The 24,658-nt window shown below is 36.5% G+C and overlaps 10 protein-coding genes across 10 annotated transcripts; 5 read left to right on the forward strand and 5 right to left on the reverse strand.

Annotated features, from left to right (window-relative positions):
- Positions 1–1,094: 1,094 nt before the first annotated feature.
- Positions 1,095–5,879, forward strand: EV154DRAFT_567545 (RecF/RecN/SMC; the record flags this gene model as incomplete). The annotated part of the gene is made up of 20 exons (XM_051606026.1): positions 1,095–1,109; positions 1,163–1,238; positions 1,310–1,348; positions 1,406–1,473; positions 1,527–1,598; positions 1,673–1,752; positions 1,818–1,896; positions 1,956–2,073; positions 2,143–2,399; positions 2,458–2,622; positions 2,685–3,950; positions 4,022–4,213; positions 4,275–4,458; positions 4,519–4,589; positions 4,657–4,977; positions 5,049–5,195; positions 5,248–5,307; positions 5,375–5,552; positions 5,621–5,781; positions 5,862–5,879. 20 exons carry the CDS (start codon positions 1,095–1,097, stop codon positions 5,877–5,879), a joined length of 3,567 nt encoding a protein of 1,188 aa, XP_051453887.1.
- Positions 5,880–6,364: 485 nt separating this feature from the next.
- Positions 6,365–7,336, reverse strand: EV154DRAFT_521079 (uncharacterized protein). Its single transcript, XM_051602879.1, has one exon. The coding sequence runs from the start codon at positions 7,213–7,215 to the stop codon at positions 6,409–6,411; it is 807 nt and encodes a 268-aa protein (XP_051453888.1). The 5' UTR covers positions 7,216–7,336; the 3' UTR covers positions 6,365–6,408.
- Positions 7,337–8,051: 715 nt separating this feature from the next.
- Positions 8,052–8,300, reverse strand: EV154DRAFT_427349 (uncharacterized protein; the record flags this gene model as incomplete). The annotated part of the gene is made up of 1 exon (XM_051596353.1): positions 8,052–8,300. The coding sequence occupies one exon, from the start codon at positions 8,298–8,300 to the stop codon at positions 8,052–8,054; it is 249 nt and encodes an 82-aa protein (XP_051453889.1).
- Positions 8,301–8,962: 662 nt separating this feature from the next.
- EV154DRAFT_449402 (ribosomal protein L19e-domain-containing protein) lies at positions 8,963–9,747 on the forward strand. The gene is made up of 2 exons (XM_051597181.1): positions 8,963–8,986; positions 9,092–9,747. Coding segments are annotated over exons 1-2 (558 nt in total). The 5' UTR covers positions 8,963–8,984; the 3' UTR covers positions 9,648–9,747.
- A 4,108-nt stretch (positions 9,748–13,855) lies between these two features.
- On the reverse strand, positions 13,856–15,511 carry EV154DRAFT_554633 (uncharacterized protein; the record flags this gene model as incomplete). Its single annotated transcript, XM_051605209.1, has 4 exons — positions 14,775–15,511; positions 14,386–14,509; positions 13,999–14,110; positions 13,856–13,928 (listed from the first exon to the last, which is right to left on the reverse strand). Exons 1-4 carry the CDS (start codon positions 15,480–15,482, stop codon positions 13,856–13,858), a joined length of 1,017 nt encoding a protein of 338 aa, XP_051453891.1. The 5' UTR covers positions 15,483–15,511.
- Positions 15,483–16,698, reverse strand: EV154DRAFT_573957 (uncharacterized protein; the record flags this gene model as incomplete). Its single annotated transcript, XM_051606413.1, has 2 exons — positions 15,483–16,483; positions 16,554–16,698. The coding sequence occupies 2 exons, from the start codon at positions 16,696–16,698 to the stop codon at positions 15,483–15,485; spliced, it is 1,146 nt and encodes a 381-aa protein (XP_051453892.1).
- On the reverse strand, positions 16,552–18,790 carry EV154DRAFT_605614 (uncharacterized protein; the record flags this gene model as incomplete). The annotated part of the gene is made up of 8 exons (XM_051607485.1): positions 16,552–16,848; positions 16,901–16,972; positions 17,069–17,406; positions 17,522–17,907; positions 17,991–18,074; positions 18,438–18,547; positions 18,615–18,665; positions 18,730–18,790. 8 exons carry the CDS (start codon positions 18,788–18,790, stop codon positions 16,814–16,816), a joined length of 1,137 nt encoding a protein of 378 aa, XP_051453893.1. The 3' UTR covers positions 16,552–16,813.
- Positions 18,791–19,686: 896 nt separating this feature from the next.
- EV154DRAFT_573962 (10 TM acyl transferase domain found in Cas1p-domain-containing protein) lies at positions 19,687–22,098 on the forward strand (the record flags this gene model as incomplete). Its single annotated transcript, XM_051606414.1, has 2 exons — positions 19,687–20,568; positions 20,627–22,098. Exons 1-2 carry the CDS (start codon positions 19,776–19,778, stop codon positions 22,096–22,098), a joined length of 2,265 nt encoding a protein of 754 aa, XP_051453894.1. The 5' UTR covers positions 19,687–19,775.
- Positions 22,099–22,523: 425 nt separating this feature from the next.
- On the forward strand, positions 22,524–22,743 carry EV154DRAFT_427406 (60S ribosomal protein L39; the record flags this gene model as incomplete). The annotated part of the gene is made up of 2 exons (XM_051596355.1): positions 22,524–22,627; positions 22,695–22,743. Coding segments are annotated over 2 exons (153 nt in total), but the record flags the coding sequence as incomplete, so codon positions are not given.
- An 815-nt stretch (positions 22,744–23,558) lies between these two features.
- EV154DRAFT_567554 (uncharacterized protein) lies at positions 23,559–23,773 on the forward strand (the record flags this gene model as incomplete). Its single annotated transcript, XM_051606027.1, has 2 exons — positions 23,559–23,662; positions 23,719–23,773. The coding sequence occupies 2 exons, from the start codon at positions 23,559–23,561 to the stop codon at positions 23,771–23,773; spliced, it is 159 nt and encodes a 52-aa protein (XP_051453896.1).
- Between the last annotated feature and the right edge of the window lie 885 nt (positions 23,774–24,658).

Below are 24,658 nucleotides of genomic sequence, written 5' to 3' on the forward strand. Positions count from 1 at the left end.
GCGCCAGGTGACACTAAGTTTCTAGATGTTTCAAGATCTCCCTTCTTATCTCTTTTTTTTTTGCAAGTGTGTAAAAAACATACACAGAGGCCTGATATGAACAGATTTGCATTATCCGAATCCAATGTCTTTTGTTACTGATATCCGCCACAATATTTAAATTCATGATATTAATAGAAGTTCAATCAGACAACGCAAACAGAATATTGCAAATAAATCTTGATGTTAATTACAGGATAAAAAGCCGCGCTTGTGATTTACACTACTGCTCTTATGCAAAATCTGCCCTTGTTGTCTAACTTTCTGTCAGCTATTTAATACTTTTAGCCAAACTTTATGCTGTTGATAAATGAATGCCACATATTCTACGAATAATAGCACAGTTCGAAGTCTAGTAATGTTTCCAATATTTCAACAGAAATCCAGTTCTTAATAACCTAGTCTAGTGGATGAAAAGATGTTTTTAGTCTAACTATAACGACGATCTTTTAATATGCCGGGGTGAGCAGAGACAAACCACATTGGAGGTGGTGCTTTGTCTTAAAGACAGATGATCACTGCCTTAGCCATCCCAGGTGGATCGAGCAATAACAGGCGTAATCATTACTTACAGCCATAACATAACGATTCCAAAAAAATACTGCTTCGTCTAAAAACCAATATTTGATAGATGTGTGTTGGTACTACGCCCAAATTTTTTGAGAGATTAACTATGAAAACAAAGAATCCTGTCACAACAAGACCCAGAATATAGCTTGAGAAACTGTTAATGTGGATTGCAGACACTGTAAAACGTATTGGATAAATGCTTTTCAAGCCTTCAAATGAAAATATTTTTTAAATTTATATCTGTGTGTTTTTACTGCTGTCCGAAAGGTATATTCAATTCTCTATTAACATTTGCAAATGATGTTAATTCAGGGACAGAAGACGAAGGCGGCAATCCAATGTTTATGTGCCCCGACATTGTGACCTTTTCGCGCCCATCGCGTCTCCAGCGGGACCGTCGCGTTGTATCTGGATATATATATTTTTTTATTTCCACTCGATATTTTTTCTTTTCTCCTCCTCATTTACCTTTTAGATCGCTTTTAATGCATATTAAACAGGTAAACAACAATGAAAACTACAACGCTTCAACTTTGTATTAATAGAGACGTAGATCATTATTCAAGGTTTTAAGTCCTACAAGGACCAAACAACAATTGACCCTTTTAGTCCTCAGCATAACGTTGTTGGTAAAAAAAAAAAGACGCTAAACCAGAAAGCTTGGGTTATCGTTTATTAATACTCTTTTTTTTTTTCATAGTCGGTAGAAATGGTTCGGGAAAGAGTAATTTCTTTGCTGGTAATTAAACAAAATAAATGATATATTAAAAAAGGTACGATTACTAACGTTCATTAGCCATTCGTTTTGTATTGGGTGACGCCTACCAAAGTTTGAGTAAAGAAGAAAGACAAGCTTTACTCCATGTACGTTATATTCATAACGCACAATACCATTATACTCATTCAAATGTATATAGGAAGGTGTCGGTGCAGCTACCATTTCTGCTTTTGTAGAGATTATTTTCGATAATGCCGATAACCGATTTCCTGTAAGAAAAAAAAAAGAAAAAAACGCGAAACAGCCTTCCAGTAAAACGATCCCTTTGCTAACAATACTTTACAGACTGGAAAAAGCGAAGTTATTTTGCGTAGAAGTATCGGTTTAACCCTTGATGAATACTCTCTCGATAGAAAAACTATTACGTATGTTGGGAGCATGGGGATTTTGAAAACAAACAGTCAGGAACTGATCTTTCTCTTTTACGTAGTAAGACTGATGTCATGAGTTTATTGGAAAGTGCCGGCTTTTCTCGTGCCAATCCTTATTACATTGTTCCTCAAGGAAGAGTAAGTGATGTCATTGTTTTCTGTAGACTTAATTTCTAAAACAAAAAATCCTATTCTAGATTAACTCATTGACCATGGCAAAAGACGAGGACAGATTAAAGCTCCTCAAGGAAATTGCCGGTACTCGTGTGTATGAACAAAAGAGAGCTGAGAGTAACAAGCTTATGCAGGAAACACGTAATTACAAATATCCACCTCATACTTTTAAAAAAACAGATTTACTGATTTATATTTTTATTTTTACAGAAACCAAGCGTGCCAAGATTGAGGAAGTTTTAACTTACATCCAAGATAGATTACTCGAACTTGACGGTGAAAAAACCGAGCTTTCTGAATACAACGAATTGGATAAAGATCGTAGATCCATCGAGTACACGATTTATGCTCGTGAACAATCCAGTGCTAATCGAAAGTTGGAAGATCTTGAAGAGGATAGAAGAAGATATATCAGCAATAGTAACAGTCTTCGTGAAAGTTATATCAAGAATGACGACACCGTTCAGGTAATAAAGAAGAAGGGGGCGTTGGCGCGCTATATATGCTAAATGACTCCTTCTGTAGCAACACAATACTAGATTGCGTGATATTCAACAAAACGTTCAACTTTTTGAAGCCGAAAAGAAGGATCTGCAAGACGAACGTGAACATTTGATGAAGATAAGAGCTAAACTTGAACTTTTGGTCAAGGACCTTGAAGATTCTCAAATGTCTGAAGAGGAATACAAGGTAAAAATGGGAAATTGATATTGCAAAACGCATCTGAATAATTTTTCACTCACATGTCGTAGGCTACTGTCAACACTCAATTACAACAATTGGATAACGAAATTGCTGCTAAGCAAGCCGAAGTGGATGAAATCACTCCTCAGTATTCTCAACTTACTGAAGCTGGTCAAAGAATGAGAACAGAAATGAGAACACTTCAAGCCGAGCAACAGCATATCTATGCTAAACAGGCCAGATCTTCTAAATTTACTACGAAACAAGACCGTGATACATGGTTAACATCTCAAATCCAAGACATCACCAACAACTTGACTGTACGTCAACAACAGCTCATTACGCTGGAAGAGGAAAAGAAAGCAGCTGAAGCCAACATCGTTTTTAAGGCCAAGACTGTGCAAGAGCTCAAGTTAAAAAACGTGGCTCGATATGAGCAACGCGAGAAGTTAGCTAGTCAAGGGATTCAATTAAAGATTGATCGTGACGAGGCTACAGAAGCTAGAAAGGCCCTCTGGCGTGAAGAAGCCAGAATGGAATCTGTACTTCGTAACTGTACTGATGAAATTCGCAAGTCTGAAAGAACGTTAGCTAATTCGATGGATAAAAATACAAGTATTGGATTGGCTTCGATCAACCGTATTGTGAGAGAGCATGGTATTGAAGGTGTTCACGGCCCTGTTTTTGAACTGTTCCAGGTCATGCAAGAACTTGAAACAGCTGTTGAGGTTGCTGTAGGAGCTAGTTTATTCCATGTCGTCGTTGATACGGATGAAACTGCTTCCCGCCTCTTGGAAATCATGAGCAAGGAGCGTGCTGGCAGAGTCACATTTATCCCTTTAAACCGTGTTAAGCCTAGACATGTCGAGTATCCCCAAAAGGACGATGCAGTTCCATTGATTGGTCAGCTTCAATTTGATTCCAAATATCAAACTGCAATGGAACAAGTGTTTGGTGGTGTTGTTCTCTGTCGTACTCTGGAAGTTGCAGCAAGCTATGCAAAGTCTTATCGCCTTACAGTAGTCACAGCTGAAGGTAACCGTGTAGATGGCCGTGGTGCCATGTCTGGTGGTTACATTGACACCAAGCGTTCTCGTCTGAGTGCTGCTAAGAGTCTTCGTACGTGGCAAAAGAAGCTCGAACAGGAGCAACTCCGTGGGCAAAAAATCAAGCAAGAAATTACGCAATTGGATCAAAAGGTCACAAGTATTGTTAGTAACTTGCAGACTTTGGAACATCAAAAGAAAAAGATTGCATTCAATGACGACTCTCAAAACCTCGAGATCAAATTGAGAAAAGAAGAGGATATTCTCAAGAGCGCCATCGCATCCAAAGTAATACCATTGAAATAGCAAATGTATGATTCAAATAGGCTTAACCTGTTTCTCTCTTTTTTTTTTTTTAGACTAGAGCTATTGATAATATTCGTGTTCATGGACAATTGCTCGAAAAACAATTAATGGCGTATCAAAACGAACTTGCTTCCGAACCGACCGAATTAATTAAAAGTCAAGAAGACGAAATTTTAAAGAGAAACAGTACTGCTATCGAGCAAATCAGCCAGCAACTTGTAGAAACAGCTAAAAAGAGAAGAGAGGTATTAAAGTCTAGAAGCGAACATTTAAGGGTGGTCATGGGATTAATGTTATTTTTAATAGGTCGAAGATCGTATCAATTCCTTGCGTGATAGTCTAGATAACGAACTTTTGCGTAAAAAGGAGGAATTACAAAGCAAAAAAGAACGAGTGATGACACATGGTAGTGTTGATGAACTGATGAGAAGAAAGCATGAGTTAAAGATTGCGTTAAAGAAACTCGTGAAAGTAAACAAGACAATTGGGGGTATGTACACATAAATAATGATGTTGCTTAGAGGATGGACTAATAATTCAATATAACTAGATTTGGATAGCCAAGTTGACAAATTACAAGAGGAAGATATTAAGATTAGTTCCGTATTAGAAGAGGCTATTGTAAATTCTGCAAAAAAAAAAAAGTATTAATCATTTTGAATTCTAATCCAGTTGTGTTTTTTTTTAGGAGGTTCAAATGAGAATTACACAAGGTATTAGTCGTGAAGAAAAGAAGTTGGAGGAGAATTTGTTAAAGAGATCATTACTTTCACAAAAGAAGGAAGAATGTAACGCCAATATTCGTGATCTTGGTGTGTTACCTGATGAAGCGTTTGAGAAATACAACAACCAACGTATTGAGAAACTGTTAAGAAGATTACATCGTGCCAATGAAAAGTTGAAGAAATACAATCATGTCAATAAAAAGGCCTATGAGCAATACGGTCGATTTACTAAACAACGCGAACAACTAACAACACGTAAAGCTGAATTGGACAAATCAGGCGAGGTAATTAAAACAAACAACAAATATTTATATCAATTAATCAACTGATGCCCTCCCTCTTTTTTCTTTTTTAGTCTATTAGTGAGTTGATTGACTCCTTGGATCGTCGTAAGAATGAGGCAATTGAACGTACTTTCCATGATGTTGCGAACCATTTTGCCAGAGTATTTGAGTTGCTTGTGCCTGTTGGTAAGGGTGCGCTTATCATGAAGTCATCGGATGTAAGTATTGTAATAAAAGATCAAATTCTACGTACTGAACAAATGTGTTTAGGTTGAAGATATGGAGGTAGACGGAGTATCAATTGATCGTTATAGCGGCATATCAATTCAGGTACCAGAAAAACATAAATTTCTAATTATTTTTTATTATTTCACTAATCAGTAACAAAACGTGATAGGTGTCATTCAACAGCAAATCGGATGAAGGCATGATCATGCAACAATTATCGGGTGGTCAAAAATCACTCGTTGCTTTGGCATTAATTTTTGCTATTCAACGATGCGATCCTGCACCCTTTTATCTTTTTGATGAGATTGATGCAAATTTGGATGCACAATATAGAACAGCTGTTGCGGGTAAGAGGAACCAAAAAAAAAAAAAAAAAAAAAAAAAAATTAATGAGACTAAATATATCCTGTCTTAGATATGATTCATAAAATGTCAGAAAATGCTCAGTTTATTACAACCACTTTCCGTTCTGAGCTCTTGACAAATGCAAACAAGTTTTATGGTGTTACTTTCCAAGGCAAGGTGTCTCGTATTCATGCAACTACCAAGGAGAATGCACTCGGATTTGTTGAAATGGTAAGCAACAAATAAGATTTAATTTAGAATTATATTCTCACATTTATTATTATTATTATTATTATTATTATTATCATTAGGAGCAACATGAAAACTAAAAAAAAAAAAAAAAAAAAAAATGAAAACAAATAAACGATTTTATAATTATCCTTTTTTTTTTTTATTAAGTTGTTGTTGTTGTGTATATATGTGTATATGTAAAAAGAAAAGAAAGAGATTGGTATATTACAGTAGAAAAAGGGACTTTCTAATAGGCTGATTAATTGGGATAGCTACGACGACAAGGTTCTCCTTTTCTTCCATGACAGAGTCTTCATCTCTATCTAATTCATCAAAGCAAGCATCCAGCCAGACATCTTCTTGTGTAGTTGTGATGAGGTTAGATGATAATATGAACAAGTTGCGTACGAATAATTGACGTCTGAGAGTAGGGTCTTTTTCTGTGGGATTATTTAATTTATAGACGGATAATTGAGCTAGATGATAAAGTGAATCATAATAATTTTCAAGTTGTTCTTGTATCAATGGCATTTCATTTAGAAAAAAAAAAAAAGAAGAGAAAAAAAAAGGAAAGAGAGAAGACTAAGGTTTTTATGCAGTAATTAAAAGACGACTGCTTTTAGTTCTTTATCGCCATTTTATTAGGATATCATTGGACAGAAACACATGGATTATCAAATTCCTATTTTGATAGCAAATAAATATTGATAATAAAATAGATAGAAAAATCCAATACGGGGAATGAGTCATGGGTGGATGCACAAGTTCTTGATTCACAAGCAAATGCAATTCTTTTAGAATCAAGGCAGTTCTTCTCTGCTTGCTTGATATCTCAAACTCTTGTATCAGTTTTTGTTCTTGATTCAACATTTCCGTCTTTAAGCTATGACGTCTTTCCGTAACATATTGAGAAATTCGAATATTTTTCAAATGTTCCTGTGATGAATTTGGAGACACGAGTGACAATGATGATGATGCTGATGCTGATATATTTCTAGTGCTTCTCCAATGAATGAATTTTTGTGTGGTGATATATTTTAATGGTCGGTTTTGATACTGAAATAAACTCTGCTTTAATGGTAATAATCCATGAAATGTCCGTTTATGTTTGGTTGTGGACCAATCTAACATGAATGGCGGGCAATGTGGGTGTTTAGATGGTTGCTTACATGAATCTATTAAATGTTCGTAATCTTCATATCCAAGTAAGGCGATTTTAACATGGTGATCACTCAATGTTTGTAGTATGGCTAGTTTCTGCTCTATTCTCCATTCAGGTCTTAATGATAAATCAGGTTGGATAATCACGGGTATAATATTAACCAAGTGATGTATTGATCGCATGTATTCAATGTCCACTTGCTTGAGTCTACCCATGATCAGATAGAGACACACATCCACATGCGTTAGAATATCACTGGCTTGAAAAGTCATATATGTCAAGTTGTCATCATTCCCGTAGTTTGAACTAAAGATACTATTGGTCTTTTCGAATTGTTGTTCAATATAGCTCTTTACATGAGAAAAGATCACTTCTGCCTAAAATACATTTGGGGGGTTTTTTTTTTTGTTTGTTTGAAAAACAAAAAATAGATTTAAAAATAATAAGGATGATATTTACTCTTATTGAGGCACCATAACCACAGGTATCTACTATACAAGTATCTGTCTCTGGTATATATACTTCAATGGGAGAATAACTATTCTTTACGTTGCTCCTTTCTTCTACTACTGTTGTTAAGGCCTGTACAAGAGCTGATTTGCCAATGCCTATCACCATCACCATCATCATCATCTTTAGTCCCTATTGAAATCCAGGCTTTATTAATCTTACCTGAATCACCACACACCATGATCTTAAAGTGACTGGAGCTTTGCTGTGTTATCGGTAGTGACTTGAGCTTTGGTGCTACCCAATTGTCACATTGCTTGTTTACCGTCGTAGCACTATTAAATAGCTTACTGCCCTCATCCATACTTAGAATTCCATAATCACTGTCAATATCTTGTTTCTTTTCATTCATTTTTGGTTTAAAATAAGGAAAAAAAAAGGGAGGGAAAATAATGTAAAAATTAAAAATAAATATAATACGATTGCGATCACATGATGAAAGGTCAGCAGTCTATTTAATTTTTATTTGGTATAAGTGTCCCAAAGTTGCTTCACCTTGGATCCAATGTCCACCTTGACTAAGGATTGAGATGCATTCATGATTTGGCTGTTCCAAGAATCCTTGACTACATTATCATATTAACTTTTTTTTTCTTAATCATCGATTTTTTATAACCCATAACGTACCTGAAGGGACAAGTCTATCAGACACATATTTCTGTGAGTCGGTCAAATAAGAAGGTCCTCGGCTGTATTGCTCTTCAGCCACTGCTCTCTCGAGTGTGTTCTTTGCAGAGTTTAAACGGTTCTTAATCTCGCTCTGGTCCTTTTGAAGATCGTTTCCAACCTTATAGGTAATGGCAGTAGCTAAAGCTAATCCACTTAACAAAGGTACTAATCTAGGCATCACGAAAAGGAAAAAAACAAAGCTGTAAATAAATTCATATACAGGGACAATCGCAAATTAACCCAGGTGTGACGTGAATAATAATATCCACAAACTGGACTTTAACTGTCTGCATCTCCCATCATCATAGGTCTCCTCATTGATGCATTGGCTATATTAAATTTTACTGCTATAATTTAATAGTGTGCTTTTATTTTTCAGTTGGCTTGTTTGCTGTACTTTTGCCTTACAAGCTCAACACATGTAGAAAGTTAAATAGACAGGCATGTTGAATAGGCAAATATGATTTGTAAGGTGATAGAGAATCCTTGTTTTTCAATGTGCAAACTATGCTATTACACCACTAAACATTACTACTCTAAATCAGTCTATCTTATATATCAAGTCTACTCATATCCCCATATGCCCATTAGCATGACAAAATTAGATATAACTCGTGCACAGCAGTTTCCTGTCGGGATGAAAGTAATGAATAAACGGGTGATCCAATCACAAAACGGATGCAAAAAAAGTGGATGCAAATCCATCCAATGAATTAGACGGATGCATTTTGTGTAAGGCTCGACTGAAGATGAACCTGATTAGCCAATGAAAATGCGATAAATTCGATTTTCAAACGTATTAGGAGCTTGAAAAGCCTGAGCCTGAGCTCCTCCTCTTTTAAATCTTTACTTTTAAATCAAAATGTAAGTACCGGACAATGACCGGACCAGAAGGAAGAAAAAAAAAATTTTTTTTCTCTTCAAAATCCCCCTTTTTGATTACATATAAACTAACAAAGATGAATACAGGGTTAGTCTTCTTGTTCAAAAGCGTTTAGCTGCTTCCGTTCTCAAGTGTGGTGAGCGTAAAATCTGGTTGGATCCCAATGAGGTCAATGAAATTGCCAACGCCAACTCTCGTGCCAACATTCGTAAGCTCGTTAAGGATGGTTTGATTATCCGTAAGCCTGAGGTCTCTCAATCTCGTTTCCGTGTTCTCGTCCGTGCTGCTGCCAAGCGTAACGGTCGTCATATGGGTCACGGTAAGAGAAAGGGTACTGCCGATGCTCGTATGTCCAGCCAAGTCATCTGGATGAGACGTATGCGTGTCCTCCGTCGTCTTTTGGCCAAGTACAGAGAAGCCGGTAAGATCGATAAGCATCTTTACCATCATCTTTACCTCAAGTCCAAGGGTAACGGTTTCAAGAACAAGCGTGTCCTCATGGAACACATCCACAAGGCCAAGGCCGAAAAGGTCCGTGCTAAGACTCTTGCTGAACAAGCTGATGTTCTCCGTGCCAAGAACAAGGCCGTCCGTGAGCGTCGTGCCAACAAGAAGGTCGAAAAGCTTGAAGCTCGTCAATAAATTATTTTATTTTCTCTCTCTCTCTCTAAACCTTACTTCATACTGACTGAGGAATAAAACCTTCATCGTATAAATATCAATTAATAGCACCCGATTAAAAATAAAATAATTGCGTTTAATATTGCCCTTAAAAGCAATACTCGTTTTGTCATTATGCTATGGAAGGGTTGTACATGTGAAATAATCACTATGGCATAAACGAAATGCTGGAAGGGGGATAAGTAAAGGCTCAAACATTATGCATGCTTAAATAATTCAATTATCTCATCCTGACATGAACCAAACCAGCCCTTGTTTATCATTATTTAAATAAAACTCGTTCACATACTATTTACCTCCCCTTTTTCATGTATAATGCTATCTTTATGAAGGAAAATAATCATAAAATAAGGCTAGTTTATAATGACTCTATTTCTTCAAGACAATATTAACATACAGTGCTTCCACTCTCATTTTACCGAATGTTTGAAAACTCCGCCCACTTTTTTGAGAATAATTTTAAGAGATATAGGAAATGCGAAGAAGAGAAAGGTCGACGGTGCCAAGAAGCGCAAAGCGACTGATGCGGCAGTTAAAGCAATTCCTAAGGGAACTACAACTAGATATTATTTTCAGTTTATTAGTGACACAATGGATATTATGGATGAGTATTACTACATGAAGGGATTTCATCTTGTAATGGATAACGCTCCTATCCATGGTAAAGCTGTTGTCGATCCTATAATCATCAAGAGGGGTTATATACCCGTGTATCTTCCTCCCTATTCTCCAGAGCTTAATCCCATAGAGTAGTTTTGGAAAGTGTTGAAGGATAGAGTCAGAAGAAACAAGTCGAATGATGTAGAAGATCTCACCTCACGAATTATCGAAGGAAGCGAAGATATTCCGGTTGAACATTTGCAGAATTTCATTCAGCATTCCATAAATTGTTTCTCTGAATGCTTAAATAAAGAATCTTTGTAATTTATTTGAACAGAAATTGGTCAAACTATTTGTAAAATATGGTCAGTTTATTTCCCAAAACTGGTTAAATTAGCTTCAAACATCCGACCAAACTAGTCTCCTTTGTATGGGCAATTTAGCCTCGCATAGGTGCGCAAATTTTTTCAAAATAGTGGGCGGTCTTTTCAAACATTCGGCAAATTGAGAGTGGACGCACTGTATGACCTGCTTTTCTCACAATTGAAAAAAAAGGTGTGTGTCACTTTTCACAAGATATCCGTGATTTACTACGACTGCGGCTAGTCTTTTTGCTCCCAAGTTGGGTTTTCAACTTTAGGCTGGGAATTTTCGAAAGGGTCACATTATTTCTCTATTATGATCTTAATCACAGATATTAACAAAAAAAACCGCAGCCTTTCTTTATCACCGTTTGGTGTCTGTCTTTTTTTCTCAGTTTATTTCCTTATTCCTGCGGAAAAAATTAAGTGAAGCCAACAGTCGTCGTTTCTTCAGAGGTCGAAATCACAATTACACATGTAAAAAAGGGACACACTTGAGAATTCATGTGACAAAGGTGTTAGCCTTTTTTTTTTTTAAAAAAAAAAAAAGAAAGATATATCTGTATGTGTGAATTTGAGGAAAGGTGTTAAATCATAGTTTCCTCTTGATAACACCGGTCAACACTTTTGGCGATTTAAGCCCTCCTATTGGTAATCCTCCGGAGGATGTATTGCTAGAAGAGGATGCCGACAATATTTACGACCATATCAAGTCTACCTTTTACCGATTAGCAAGTACTGGGAATCCTGTCATACTACCAGCCATGATCAAGGAATACCTCAGGTCAGTTTATGGATATTTTGCCAGCAAGAAATCATATTAAGTTGTACTACAAGGAAGCTAAAATCGCCCAGCCAAAAATTCAAAGTAAGGTCGCACAGGCACGTCGCTCTACGTACGCAAAAGCATGGATACTCGGTACTACCTTAACAAATCTAGGGCTTGATGGTTTTGAAAGAGAGGCTACCCATGGTGCAAGTAAGCTGGCTTACCAATTTAAAGTTTGAGGATAGGTTAATGACATTTCGTCCTCAAGTCCCCTCGTCGTTCGCTTTACCTTGATATCAGAGCCATCTCCTGCCGTGATTTAAAAGAAAAAAAAATGAAACAACGTTTTTTTTTTTGTCTGACACTTACCCGAAATCTAAGAATTAGGCTTTTTTTTGGGGGGGTTCTTGTGATGGGAAGTGCATAGAGACCGACAGGCGGGCAGCTCTTGAGAAAAACAACTTTGTATCTGATAATAAAGAAATTAAATTGGCTGATGCCCTAGTAACAGCGCAATTACTGATAACGAAGAGTTTTTTATTGAGTCCAGTAGTGGTTTCGATAGAGAAAACATCAATCATTCCTTGAACGATACATTGAAGCTACTGGCAGAATGTAAGTACGATGCACTGCTTCATATTATCTAGCAAGGGGTTCAAGCAAGCGTCCAAACCGTAACAAGAAAATGTACCTTTGGAATCCAAGTTATTAAACAGACCTTATTACTTACTTAGGTCAGCTTTTCAAAACCTGGAAAGTGGAATCTTGTGGAGGTAAAGTCAGCTTGTGTTTCTACTTCTTAGGAATTACGTGGTCATCGGAACCTTTTATACGAGATGATGGCCACGGTCTACGATGAGCTGCTGCTGCTGCTTCAAAAAAAAAGAATTACGTTGGAAAATATTAAAAAAAAAAAAAAAGCTTACCCTGTACCATCCAACTGCTTATTTAACATCTCCCAATAAACCGAAAATCCAGCAGTATAATGAACACATTATCAGAAACTACTGCGATGTATCAATGTAGTTCTTTATTCGAGAAAAAACTCACCAGCACGAAGAAGCATATGAGGATTATAAGCTAAGGATCAAGATCGCCTGATATCTTTTGACTTCTTCATCAGGGCGAAGGATTTTATGGGCCATGTTCTTAAAGTAAAGAAGGAGGATCTAGTTGTCAAACTTTGGACAAATAAGACAAGGCTTAATTCAGCAGCTTCGTTTCGTGTATTAATGGACATAATATGCTTCACCTTGACCGATTTCAGCTTAAACTGTAAACAGAACAAAAATAACAATCACGAGCGAGCTCCTTCTATCAAGAGTACTATTAACATTCACCGTGACATGTTTTATTGGTCTAATCATGTTTTAGACCGATACTGCTTATACCGTCATTGAAGAATCGGTCTTTAATGTTTAATAACCATACTTTATGATACATACATAACTTGTAAAGTTAAAGGGAATTAATAAAGTTAACGTTATGGTGAATGTAACAACGGGGGACAGACAGAATATCTTATCGGTCTAGATTACTAAAAATATTTTTCACCATCTATTAAAAGATATGTCTATTTTAGATGCTGTTTTCGTAAATAAGGTTTCGTTATGTCGTTTGATTAGTACCATGTGATTCAATGTACCCCCTATCTTGACTATATTTTTATTTTAAGCAAAAAGATGTACATACAGAAATAGCAATTTGAAAGAACAAAGTCATGGGAACATCTTCTACTAAATGCACTCTGTTCGTGTAAATTGACAGCATGTGTTACTGTGCATTATTAAAAAGAAGTTATAGAGTCTGGGCTTGTTTAAAACCTTTCTTCTGTAAGGCAAGGTAATATAAAGCATTTACACGAGTCTGGCTACATAAACATAATGGATTCAACTATCGAGACAAAGTATGTTCACGAAAAGGGAGAATACAGCCAAAACTTAATGATTGTACATACCCAACAAAGGCTTATTTATCCTCTTATCATTGCCTTCATCATTAACCTGTCACTGATTTACGCATTGTCAAGACAGAGAGCCGTCACTGATAAACTTTTTCGTGAAAATATTCGTCGGTGTTGACAGGCTACTTCTAAATTGATAAGAGGTGTTGCTTGCATTACCAAAGTCAATAATGGTGATTTCAACTTTAAATCATAGATTAGATGTAAAGCATCCCGAAGAGAGCGATGGTTACAGGCAGTTCAATGTTAAATGAAGGCTTTATGAAAAGGTAATGTACCACCGAATTATTTTAATTAATGGTACCTGATTTAATAAGCATCTTTCTGTAGCCTACACCAACTCATCAACCTTACAGCCTTATATAAGGACGTGGTTAAATAGAAAACCGGTTATGTTATACCCAAGGTCGTCATCAAGTCGGGTTATAATTAGATGTTTACCAGTATGAAACCCCAAATCAAAAAAAAAATATATTTAGGTTTGTTTCTTAAGGAACGTGTATTTCATGACTCGATTATTTATCTCTTTCTTCAGTTTATTTAACAGCCTATCAAATAACATACGTGTATGAATTTGTCTAAAAAAAAAAATTGCTATTTAGATACATCTTTACTTACTTTTGTTCTAATTTTACCGCTAACAGGAGTAGATGAGGCTTCTCTATTCCCCCCTTAATTTGTGTGAACTTGTTGTCTTCTTGGTAAGGAGAGTGCCAACACATGGCGCTCACTAACAGAAGCAAGTGAATTCTTTTGATACAAAGTGCTCTGCCCGCGCTCGTTGATCTCTTGGCATGAAGGTTTCTTTACAATTATTGCCTTCTATCAGAAGCGGTGGGGGACCTCTTGTTCACACAAACTCCCCGCGCATTCGCGTGCTTGTTGTACTCTTGGCATGGAGAGTATTGACATTTAATTTATTACACGTGGTGCTCACTAACAGATGGGTTTTGTTGTGAAAACCTTTACACATTTAATAAGATTTTTCTTCTCAAGTGGTTGTACCGGGTGTTTGGAAATGATGCGGAATACATGTCTGGGGGACATCCGCTAAATTTAGTTGTCGGGAACACCCGAAGACCGCAACGTCGCCAGACTGGTGCGCTGGAAGTTTTTCGACAAGTGAAACCTTTTAAGCAAAACTGTTAGTATAAAGCTTAAAAGTACGTATTTCTGATATCTCATACTTGTTTGAATTATTATTGCTTCTTCGGAACGGTGGCAAAGTTAGGCCGTCTTCAGAAACAAGAGGACAGAAACCAATCAAAGCAAATATTCATGGCGCCGTTTTGGTCTCTATTAATTGTGGAAGAACGAGAGGACAATCTTCTGGGACAGATCTCGTTTGTGCAGGTCACGGCACCTTTAATCCTTTTTCTTCCATGGTCTCCTACCCGTATTATTTGTTTTGTTGTAGGCTCAAAGCAAGAGCTACAGTTAACTGTTGACTTGTACTCATCTACAATAAATGTTTCGTCTTTTTCAACACATTTAAGCCTTTTCAAAACTGGATCTAAGCTTCTTCGTTCATGTCCTCGAATGTATGTCCCATTTCTAGACCAATCCCCCACAAAAGTCAGTACTGAGCCTTCTCTTACATCTAATACATGGCTTTTAAACATGCCAGATCTGTATCTGCTGCAATTCTTCTTATGATAACGCTTAGTCCTTATCTTTCTTGTCACACGTTTCCTCTCCAGAGAAATTGGTTTTTCCGTCTTTCCCTCTTTTTGTCTTTTCTCTCTTTTTATTCTATGATTTGTAGCTAAAGCAGCTGCATTCACCTTGCTTGCGGTATGTACGTATGAATAATCACAAACTTGGCTGTGTTGGATATCTGACACTTCATTTTCAAGCATATAAAATCTATTTATCGATTCGAAGAGAGTACCTGCTTTTACACAATTGATCGAAGCTGTTGTTACAATACCGGGATCTATTCCTTGTACGAGCACTATATCCTTCTTTAGTCTTTCTCTCAGCTCGTTTGAAACTACTAATCGTGATTTGGGCTTTACGGAAATAGATTGACTGTGTAACATTTTGTTTAAAGTATACAATTTCTGTCCGCTGGCTTTAATCGAAGAATTTAATCGTTTCATTCACTTGTAGATGTTATTCCGCACCAATCGTTGTTTTTTTAAGTCTTGGTAAAGGTAATCATCCCAGACCTTATGTCGTTCTTGAGCACGAAAATATCTTCCTAAATCCATTCTTTTTGACTCTTCTGGTTGAAGTTGTTTAGATAACTCTGCGTACTCTTTTTTTTCGGATTTCATGTGTCCGTATAGATCATTAATCTCTGACACAATATCGTTTTTATTCTTGAAGAGTTCAGACTTTTGATCCTCCGTTTGGTCCTCGGGCATCTCATCATGTCTACTTTTTGTTTCCGTTTCTTTCTTTTGAACTTTTTCACCAAGAAACTTCAGGTCATATTGGTTTGTGTAATTGAACAAATATCCGGGCTTCAGGTTTTGCTCTCGAAGAATGCGATTTATAGCACCCCAATCAAAAAAGTTTTCAAAGAGTGAACTTTTAGCTTCATCACTTTCCAAATCAGCATAAGACGTGAAAATCGCATCCTGTTCATCAAACATGTTATACTCTTTACAAAACAACAGGTACAGTGTTATAGAGTTGACAGTAACAGAGAGATTCTGGTTATGATCTTTTGACGGGAACATTCGCACTTCACGAAACTTGGTTTTGTTGCCCGAAAAACGAACAAGTACATTACGAAGATGACGTATCTTGTAACATGATAAAAATGATGCATCTTCATCTCGTTTTAAGGTAATACGGCGAAGAGTATTTATAATAGCTGCACATAGCGACAATGCTTCTTCAGGTATTGATTCCTGTTTGTCCTTGTACAATTGATTTTTCACGTAGTTAGGATTTACATTACCGTTTATGGTTTCAGAACCACTGAGCATCATTACAACGGAGACAAGAGCATTAATTTCCTTCGATGATAAATCCCTTTCAACAACTTCTTGAGGGACTGTCATCATTTCAGCACCAGCTACGAAGTCCTCCTCATCAGCATTACTATCAAACCCATCACCATCCTTATCTTCATCCACGCTAACACGATTGTCTACTATAAATTGGAACAGAACTATATTTAGTGGGGCAAACCAAACTAGTATTTTGAGGCAGAAGCATACCTTCATCTTCCGGATCGCTGCCAGTGGTTTTGTTAATAACGTAATATGTCGAATCAAAAATGGCCTTGATGAATCTCGTTATGCACGGAAGTTTTCTGTCTTTACCCCTTTGATACTTTATAAGCACTTCAAAGAGAGTTTCCATTTTTTGTTTTAAAAGCCCCTTGCTCAACTTGGTTCCTTTAGCCTTTGAGACTTTTTTAGTATCCCTATTGTGCTTTTTTCTAGAGCCAAAAAACCGCTTCTTTGCAAGATTTATTCTAAGCAGCAAAGTCACCACCACTCTTAGATCTTGCTTGTAGAATTCGTTTGACCACATGTTCTCAAATTTGTGTGGAATTGTTTACAAGCGCTAGCAAGAGCAGGTGTAGTAGTGAAATTGAAAGCATCGGTCTCATTCATATTGGCATTGATTGCATCTAGAAAACTGAAGATATGTTAGCAAAGTGGCCTCACAAAGATGCAATGAAATACGTACGAGTTATTTTTTTTATCGACAAATTTTTTGCCTATACATTTTGACATTATTGTCCAAAAACCGGCATATGAAAACAAATCTGCTTCTTCCAGTGATTTTAAAGTTATATTTGACAAAAGAGCAATATCTTGTTCACCTTTTCCAATGTTTTGATTATTAAAATCAATGTCATCCAATTCAATAATATCATAGGTAGTGGCCGAATTGTCTTGTCCAACTTTTCCAGAAAATAAAATTTCAATCAGCGTTTCAATAGCTTTAGAAAGACCTGCTATTGATTTTCTGCATGTTGTTTGTAACATATCGAGCCTTTCACGTGGAATGTCATAGTCGAATTTACTATTGATTACTGACTTGAGTGTTTTTCCCACTGTTCTGTAACCCGTGTCTTTTTTTTTCTTTTCTTCTTCAGTATTGGCTGCTTTGATCATTAATTTTCTTCAGTGCTTTCTTGATCACTGATATTTCTGCTGGATGATTGATTATTAACATTATTATTTTGGTGTTGTGTTCAACTCTTTCCAAGAAATTATTGGCCAAATCATGAATATTGATCAAATTTTGCTCTTTAAAATGTTGAATCTTGTTGTATAGCCACATGGCCGATTTTGGTATATCGCCTCCAGACATACCTTCAACTTCATTGTTATGTAGCATAAGCTCAATTTTTTGTTTTACAAGTGGCACTACTCCAGTAGGAAGCTGTTTCTTGGATAATGTTGCGCCAAATCGATTTAACAAAGAACTTTCACCACTGCTACTACTCGCGGTATTACTGTTCTTGATAAAAAATTGCCTCCACTTCTTATCATACATAGATTGAACTTCTTCTTTTAGCAGATTAACAATCATTTCATCTAGTTTCTTTCCATCAAGCTTATGTCTATCTTTTTTTTTGCTTTCTTTTCCCCTGCTTCTCTTTTAATTGCCACCTTCCTTGGGCTATTTTGGTTTTGTACTTGCAATCCTGTTGGGTTGGGCACAGGTGTCTTGGTAGATTTGAGAAAGAAGTAGGTGGTCTCATGAATATAAGAATCCTTGTGCTGCAAGATATAAAAGCAAGGTATCTGGTCCGATTGGTCGGTATTGGAAGGATGGATTATTACGGCTTTTGATCTTGTGGAAAAAAGCATTATCCTACAACGGTATAGCTGACAAATATCATACAACAGAAGACGTCCTTTTACATTGATACTAACTGAGGCGTAATTATTGGAATGCATTGAAACAACTTTTGCATTGGGTGAGTTCAGAAGATTGCAGATGTAACGACTGTTCAAATAGTGGGGCTTGATACCATAATTGTCAGTTAGTTTTGTCTTGCAGATTTTCACACCGTAACTTTTTAGGCATGAATTCATTTTGACTATACTTTCATGGAAAGATGTTTGGAAAACTTTATAAACCTTCTCAAATCTTGCCTCAAGTTCTTTATTTTCATAGGAAGGCAGTTTAATCTCACTGCTGTTTTTATCTGCCCAAGTAAAAGTCAAAAGTCCTTGTGGAAAACCATCATCTAAAGAAACATAAATTATAAATAAGTCTTACTATAATCACCGGTTAGATAAATCAAACAAACCAACCTTGAGTAGTTAAACCACTATCCTGGACATTAAAACCCACTGTTCTTTCCCCTATTCATAAAAATAACCAATGTTAATTGTAGGCTTCTAATAAAAGTTCACGCAAGGAGCTTACGTAAGGACTGTTTTCGCCTTTGCTCATCATCATCCTTATCAGGCTCTATTTTTCTTTTCATAGTTCAAGACGTATTGAATGGCTTGAGAAGGGGAAAAAGAAGTAAAAGAAGGTATTGTTTATCACAAGTGGTTCCCATTTGTCAAATGTAGGTTAATGTCGTGACTTCGTTATGTCAATTTTGATTGCTAAAGTTAAACATCGATAAATGATTATTCTTTTTACCCAGATTGAAAGTATAAAGCAAGGCGACTGAAAGTGATGTATAGGGATCATAAGTTTATAAGATGGTAGACGGGATGCTGCATCAGTAACGTATGTGTATAGAATTATACATTTAATGTCAATAGCATGACAGCTATAATTAACAACCCAGTGATTTTCATATGATCACACTGTAGGTAACAGTTATTATTTGACATGCTCATATTTATTACAGCATAATTGTATATTTAGATCAATACTATTGCTAGCGGTTATACCGTTCAATGCATGTCTTTCAAATTGGCTAATCAGGTTCATACTTAGTGATCGGAGAGATACTAAATCGTAAAGCTATTGGCTACTTTTCAAAATCAGGGTCAATAGAATTGAAAGTTAGTGATCGGAGTGCCCCCAGACTTGTTAGCCAGGCCTTTGGAAATTATTATAATATTTTCGTTCGGAGCCATAAATTAAGCGATCTGCAACATTGGGAGGGCTGGAATTCCAATCATATTTCGACCTAAATTTAGCCAGATGTTTTAATTTCTTTTTTTTTTTCCTGCTATTTCTATAAAGATGGGAGCCTCCTCTGATTCTACCATTATAAAGACAATACGGTATAGCTGCTTGGCCACATTTATACTGGTTATTTTTGGGGCTCTCGGCCGATATATACTTGGTACAGTAAAGAAAAGCCCTAAAAACGACAACCTTTTGCTCATGCCCCCCCCTTTTTTTTTTGTTCATTACTAGAACCAAACGATCGTACGAGATGTAGTAGTTTACTTGAAGAAGGATGGTGGATAGATGACTCTTATAAAAACTGGCAACCATCAGGATGCATGATGCATTCTTACAAGGCAACAGACATGTCAACTTGTCTTTCACATTCACGTGTTGTCTATGTAGGCGATTCTTTAGTTCGACAACAGTTTTTCGCTGCCTTACAACTTGTAAGACCCAATGTCGACACCTCAGGCGAATCGCACGTGCATCGTAAATATGTATTTAATGAGGAGAAACTGACGATGGAATTCTGGTGGGATCCTTACTTGAACACTACAGAAATTCTGAAGGGCACATCACCTGCTTTAAAGCCTAGTTTATTGGTGGTAGGTACTGGAGCATGGCAGATGCATTATTTGGGAAAGAATTACTTTGAACACTTTCAGTCAAGTATGGATTCACTATTCGAGACTGTCAGTACACACTCGATAGCAGACGCCATGCTAGTGAGTCCTGTAGAGATACCTCAGTATGACAAATTATCACCCGCTCGTCGTGCATCCATGACCATAGAGAAAATCAAAAAGATGAACGACTACCTTCGACACAAACAGGGCGAGTATGTGGATCCAAAGACCCGTATGGGGATACCTTTTATCTGGAATGAAATTGGAGCGCATTTGAGCAACGTGACAGATGATGGACTTCATTTTAAGCAGACTGTGACAAGTTTACAAGCACAGATTGCCTTGAATTATCGGTGCAATGATGAATTGGACAAAAAATTTCCAATGGGTACGACGTGTTGTTTTACATATCCTAGACCAAGATGGTATCAAAATATCTTGATTTTATTATTCCTTATTTGGGTGCCTACAGGATTCTTTGTTTCTACAGCAACGACGTCAGGTAAACATAATGATTTCTACTAGAAGGGGGGAGATTGAAATACTAAAAAAGGTTCTAGGTTCATTGACAAGAAAACTATTTCCAGGCACGAAGTTATTGAATGCATTGTTTATATTTGGATTATGTGTGATGTACATGTATTTGGGGGACCGTACGCAGTTATTTGGAAAGATCCACAAAAATTTCAACCCAACTATTTTCACGGGATTGATGATCGGCACGGCTGTACTGGGGATGGCCAAACTTAGTCATAAAAAAGAAGGTGATGGAGGCTTTTTGAATCGTCATCAAACAGATGAATGGAAAGGCTGGATGCAGGTTATTATCCTGGTTTACCATTTCTGTGGCGCCTCTGGTACGTCGGGTATCTATAATGCTGTCCGTATTCTTGTGGCCGCATACTTGTTTCAAACAGGTTATGGCCACTTCTTCTTTTTTTATAAGAAGGCAGATTTCGGTATGACACGTGTATTGAATGTGATGGTCCGATTGAATTTCTTGACATTTGTGCTTCAATATTTGATGGATACGGATTATCTCAGTTATTATTTTACTCCGCTGGTCTCTTTTTGGTTTTTGGCCATCTGGATCATCATGTATGTAGGACATACTTGGAACAAGCATCCAGGCTTTATGTTGTGCAAATTACTTATTGCCTGTGTGTTGACCACGCTCTTCATCAAGGTACCTGGCATCTTGGAATTTTTATTTAGCGTATTACAAACATGTTTCAACGTGCAATGGAATGCGGCAGAATGGCGATTTAGGTTAGCGTTGGATGCATACATTGTCTATATCGGTATGCTGTGTGCTTATGCGTACATCAAGATTTCGGAACATAAATTGACAGATCATCCAAAATGGTCTAGTGTCAAGCTTGCTGCCATCTTTTGTTCCGCCATCGCCACCGTTTGGTATTTCTGGTTCGAACTGACCCGTAAAGACAAATATGTTTATAACGATTCACATCCGTATATCTCGTTTATCCCTATTCTGGCCTTTATTGTCCTGCGTAACTCTAGTCTTTATTTAAGAAATACGCACTCAGAATTCTTTGCGTTCATTGGCAAGATCTCGTTAGAGACCTTTATCGGTCAATTTCACATGTGGTTAGCGGGAGACACGAAAGGTTTATTGGTGTTGTTTATGCGATCCAGTTGGGTGCAAGGCCTAGGATGGTGGATCAATCTTTGTCTGTCTAGCTGCCTTTTCATCTTTGTATGTTATTACATGAGCCAATCTACACAGGAGATATCGTCATGGCTATGTAAAACTATGCTTCATAAGTACACACTAACACCTGCATCATCATCGGCAACAGGAGAATACCAAGCCGTCCCTCTTTTGCCCACCACCACGAGCTTGGTGGAAGGAGTAGACAGACCTAAGAATGAAGAAGGAGAAGAGGAGATTTGGGATGCCTCACTAACTGAAAAGAAGCCACATATGGTTACAAGGTTTTTTGATGATACCCGAGTTAAATCTCTTTTATTTCTTTTACTGGTAGGCCTCGTAAACAATCTCTGTTAATAAACTTACCGTGTACATAAAAAAAAAAAAAACGCATGTGTTCATTTTCCGGTCCAAAAATGTCCGGCCCGGAATTTAATTTTATCACTGATGGGGGAGAGTCCAAACAGGTGTTAATCGCATGTGTGTGGGGGGGGGGGATGCTTAGGGGAGGGGATATGATAGCCAATGTAGACAGGAAAATGTTGATTCCTCCTCTTCTCGCATACATCGCCTGTCGAAATGGTAAGGAAGATTCACATATGAAGGGATAGAGAATAGCGAGTTATGGATGGATTGATAGAGTTGGACCTATTTTGATTTTTTAATTCTACAAAACAACCCAATAAAAAAGAGATGGAGAGTGAAAAGAGAAAATGAACCAACATTAGAATCTGACCCATTGCATTTTTTATTTTATTTTTTCTTACTATCGAAAATAATAGCCTTCTCAAAAGACTTTCATCACCAAGGTTAAGCTTGGCAAGGCCAAGAAGCAAAACCGTCCTTTGCCTCACTGGTTCCGTCTTAAGACTGACACCAAGATTCGGTAAAAAATGATTATGAAATTAACAATTGGAATTGATATTAACGTATGCTCTCTCTCTTTTTCATAGTTGGAACGCCAAGAGACGTAACTGGCGTCACACCAAGTTGAACATTTAAATGGTGTTCTCACCCTTATATTTAATTTGATACAACAACACAAATAAAATATAGACCTTTCCAGGCTCTTTTTTTTTGTCGAGCGCAAGTGTATTTTTAGAATCAAAGTTTTTTTTTTGTCCCGGTATAATCTTTCTATATCAAGCATTATGCAAACTATTTTGCTTTATCATCAATTTGATCAAAAAAGAAGGGGTTTTCTATTATGAAATAGACTTTTTATATATATAATTAGAACTTGTGCCATATAACGAAAGAAGGCAGGGAGAAATGTAAACTAGTGAATATTTTAATACAAAAAAAAAAAAAAAAAAAAAAAAAAAAATTGATGTCCAACTTTTTATAGGGTTTGTGCTTTGCATTTTTATCCCTCTTTTATTAAAGCGTAATAGCAATAGATGATTTTAATAGAAAAAACCTAGCAAGTATTTTGGTATGGCCTGCAGTTGACATACTAGGGGGAATGCTGTTTAATGGGGGAGCATCCAGGCTAATGGTTATGCTAATAAATGAACGTGTGTCTTTTTTTTTTTTTTTCACTCTTTGTTGAGGGCTGCGTAAATTAGACACAGAACGCCCATATTTAGTGTATCATTATGGAGTAAGAAAGATCTGCACGCTGCATTATGAGTGTTTTTTACGTCAAGTCAATTTGCTCCCCCATGACCTATCAAATTAGAAGCGGAAAATACGCCTTTTGAGCCTCTCACAAACCTTCCCCCTATTTTTTTTCGCCCAAACAGATAAATACATTGATTTTTATTTATTTATTTATTTTACTTCTTCTTTATACATTTTAAACAAACAAATCAGACATGTGCTGCGGTAACATTACTCAACAACAGTCTACTACCATCACAATTAGTTTGATCAATATGTCTTATGCTATTAAGCCATTAAACCTACAAGGCGGTCAATGGTAAGACTCGACTTTGTAATTTTATCTTCAAATCTAACATGTCTATTTTTTATTAGCACTTGGTGTGGAAAATATGGTCACAAGCATATGTCATGTCCATTATTAAAGTAAAAAACAACAGCAAAATCCTATATATGAAACTTTCTTTATGCCAACAGCAAAAAATTCAACAACAACAACAAAAAACGCGTATTATAAGGATTATACCCTTATGTGTATTCTGTATATAAATATACACTCTATTACATTCATTTCATGAAACCTAATTATGCTATGCCAACCTGTATAATCCCACTCCCCCCTTTTTCTTCTTTCTCCTCTTCTCCAAAAAGTTTATATGTAAATTTCAAATAAAAAAAAAATTTTTAGCTAAACATTTACTATTTGACGCAGAAAACGTCATTTTGGCCCCATTTTAAAAAAATGTCCGAGCGTTCAACACATACACAATTTTTTTTTTTTTTTGGCCCTTACATTGGGACGATGATGTATCTTTGACGACGGGTACGTGCACTACAAGGGCCTAGAATCTTCAAAGGGGATGGGATCTACTGTCAAAAAGTATTTATAGTCATGCTCCACCGTTTTTAAGGTTTACACATGTACATAAATAAACCATGATGGCCCGAATAAAATATTACCGGACAATGAAAAATACTTTTACATTTCACGCTTTGCTTTTTTTTTTTTTTTTATCTGCAATATTTCAGACGAAATAAAAATTGGTTTTATTAAAATAGAGACTCCTTTACCTATAAGGTCTTTTAGGACATTATCACACCAGAGTGGATTGAGGCAATCACATTCGAAGCCACGCTTATTCTTTGAAAGACAGTAGGTCGGTCATTACCAGTCCAGTAAAATATTACATTCTTTATAAATTAATATTTGGCGAATTCGGTTGACGTTTCCGACAGTTTTTTTTTAAAGCAGCTATTAAAAAGTCTTTAAAAGAAATGAGTTGTAGTTACTTGTATAATAGAAAATGTACGTATT

Source organism: Mucor mucedo (assembly GCF_025094135.1).
Source record: "Mucor mucedo strain NRRL 3635 chromosome Unknown EV154scaffold_106, whole genome shotgun sequence".
Lineage (NCBI taxonomy): Eukaryota > Fungi > Mucoromycota > Mucoromycetes > Mucorales > Mucoraceae > Mucor > Mucor mucedo.

Excerpts from the sequence above, each read along its gene's own strand:
- EV154DRAFT_521079 (XM_051602879.1), bottom strand. The coding sequence starts at position 7,215 with ATGACTTTTCAAGCCAGTGATATTCTAACGCATGTGGATGTGTGTCTC.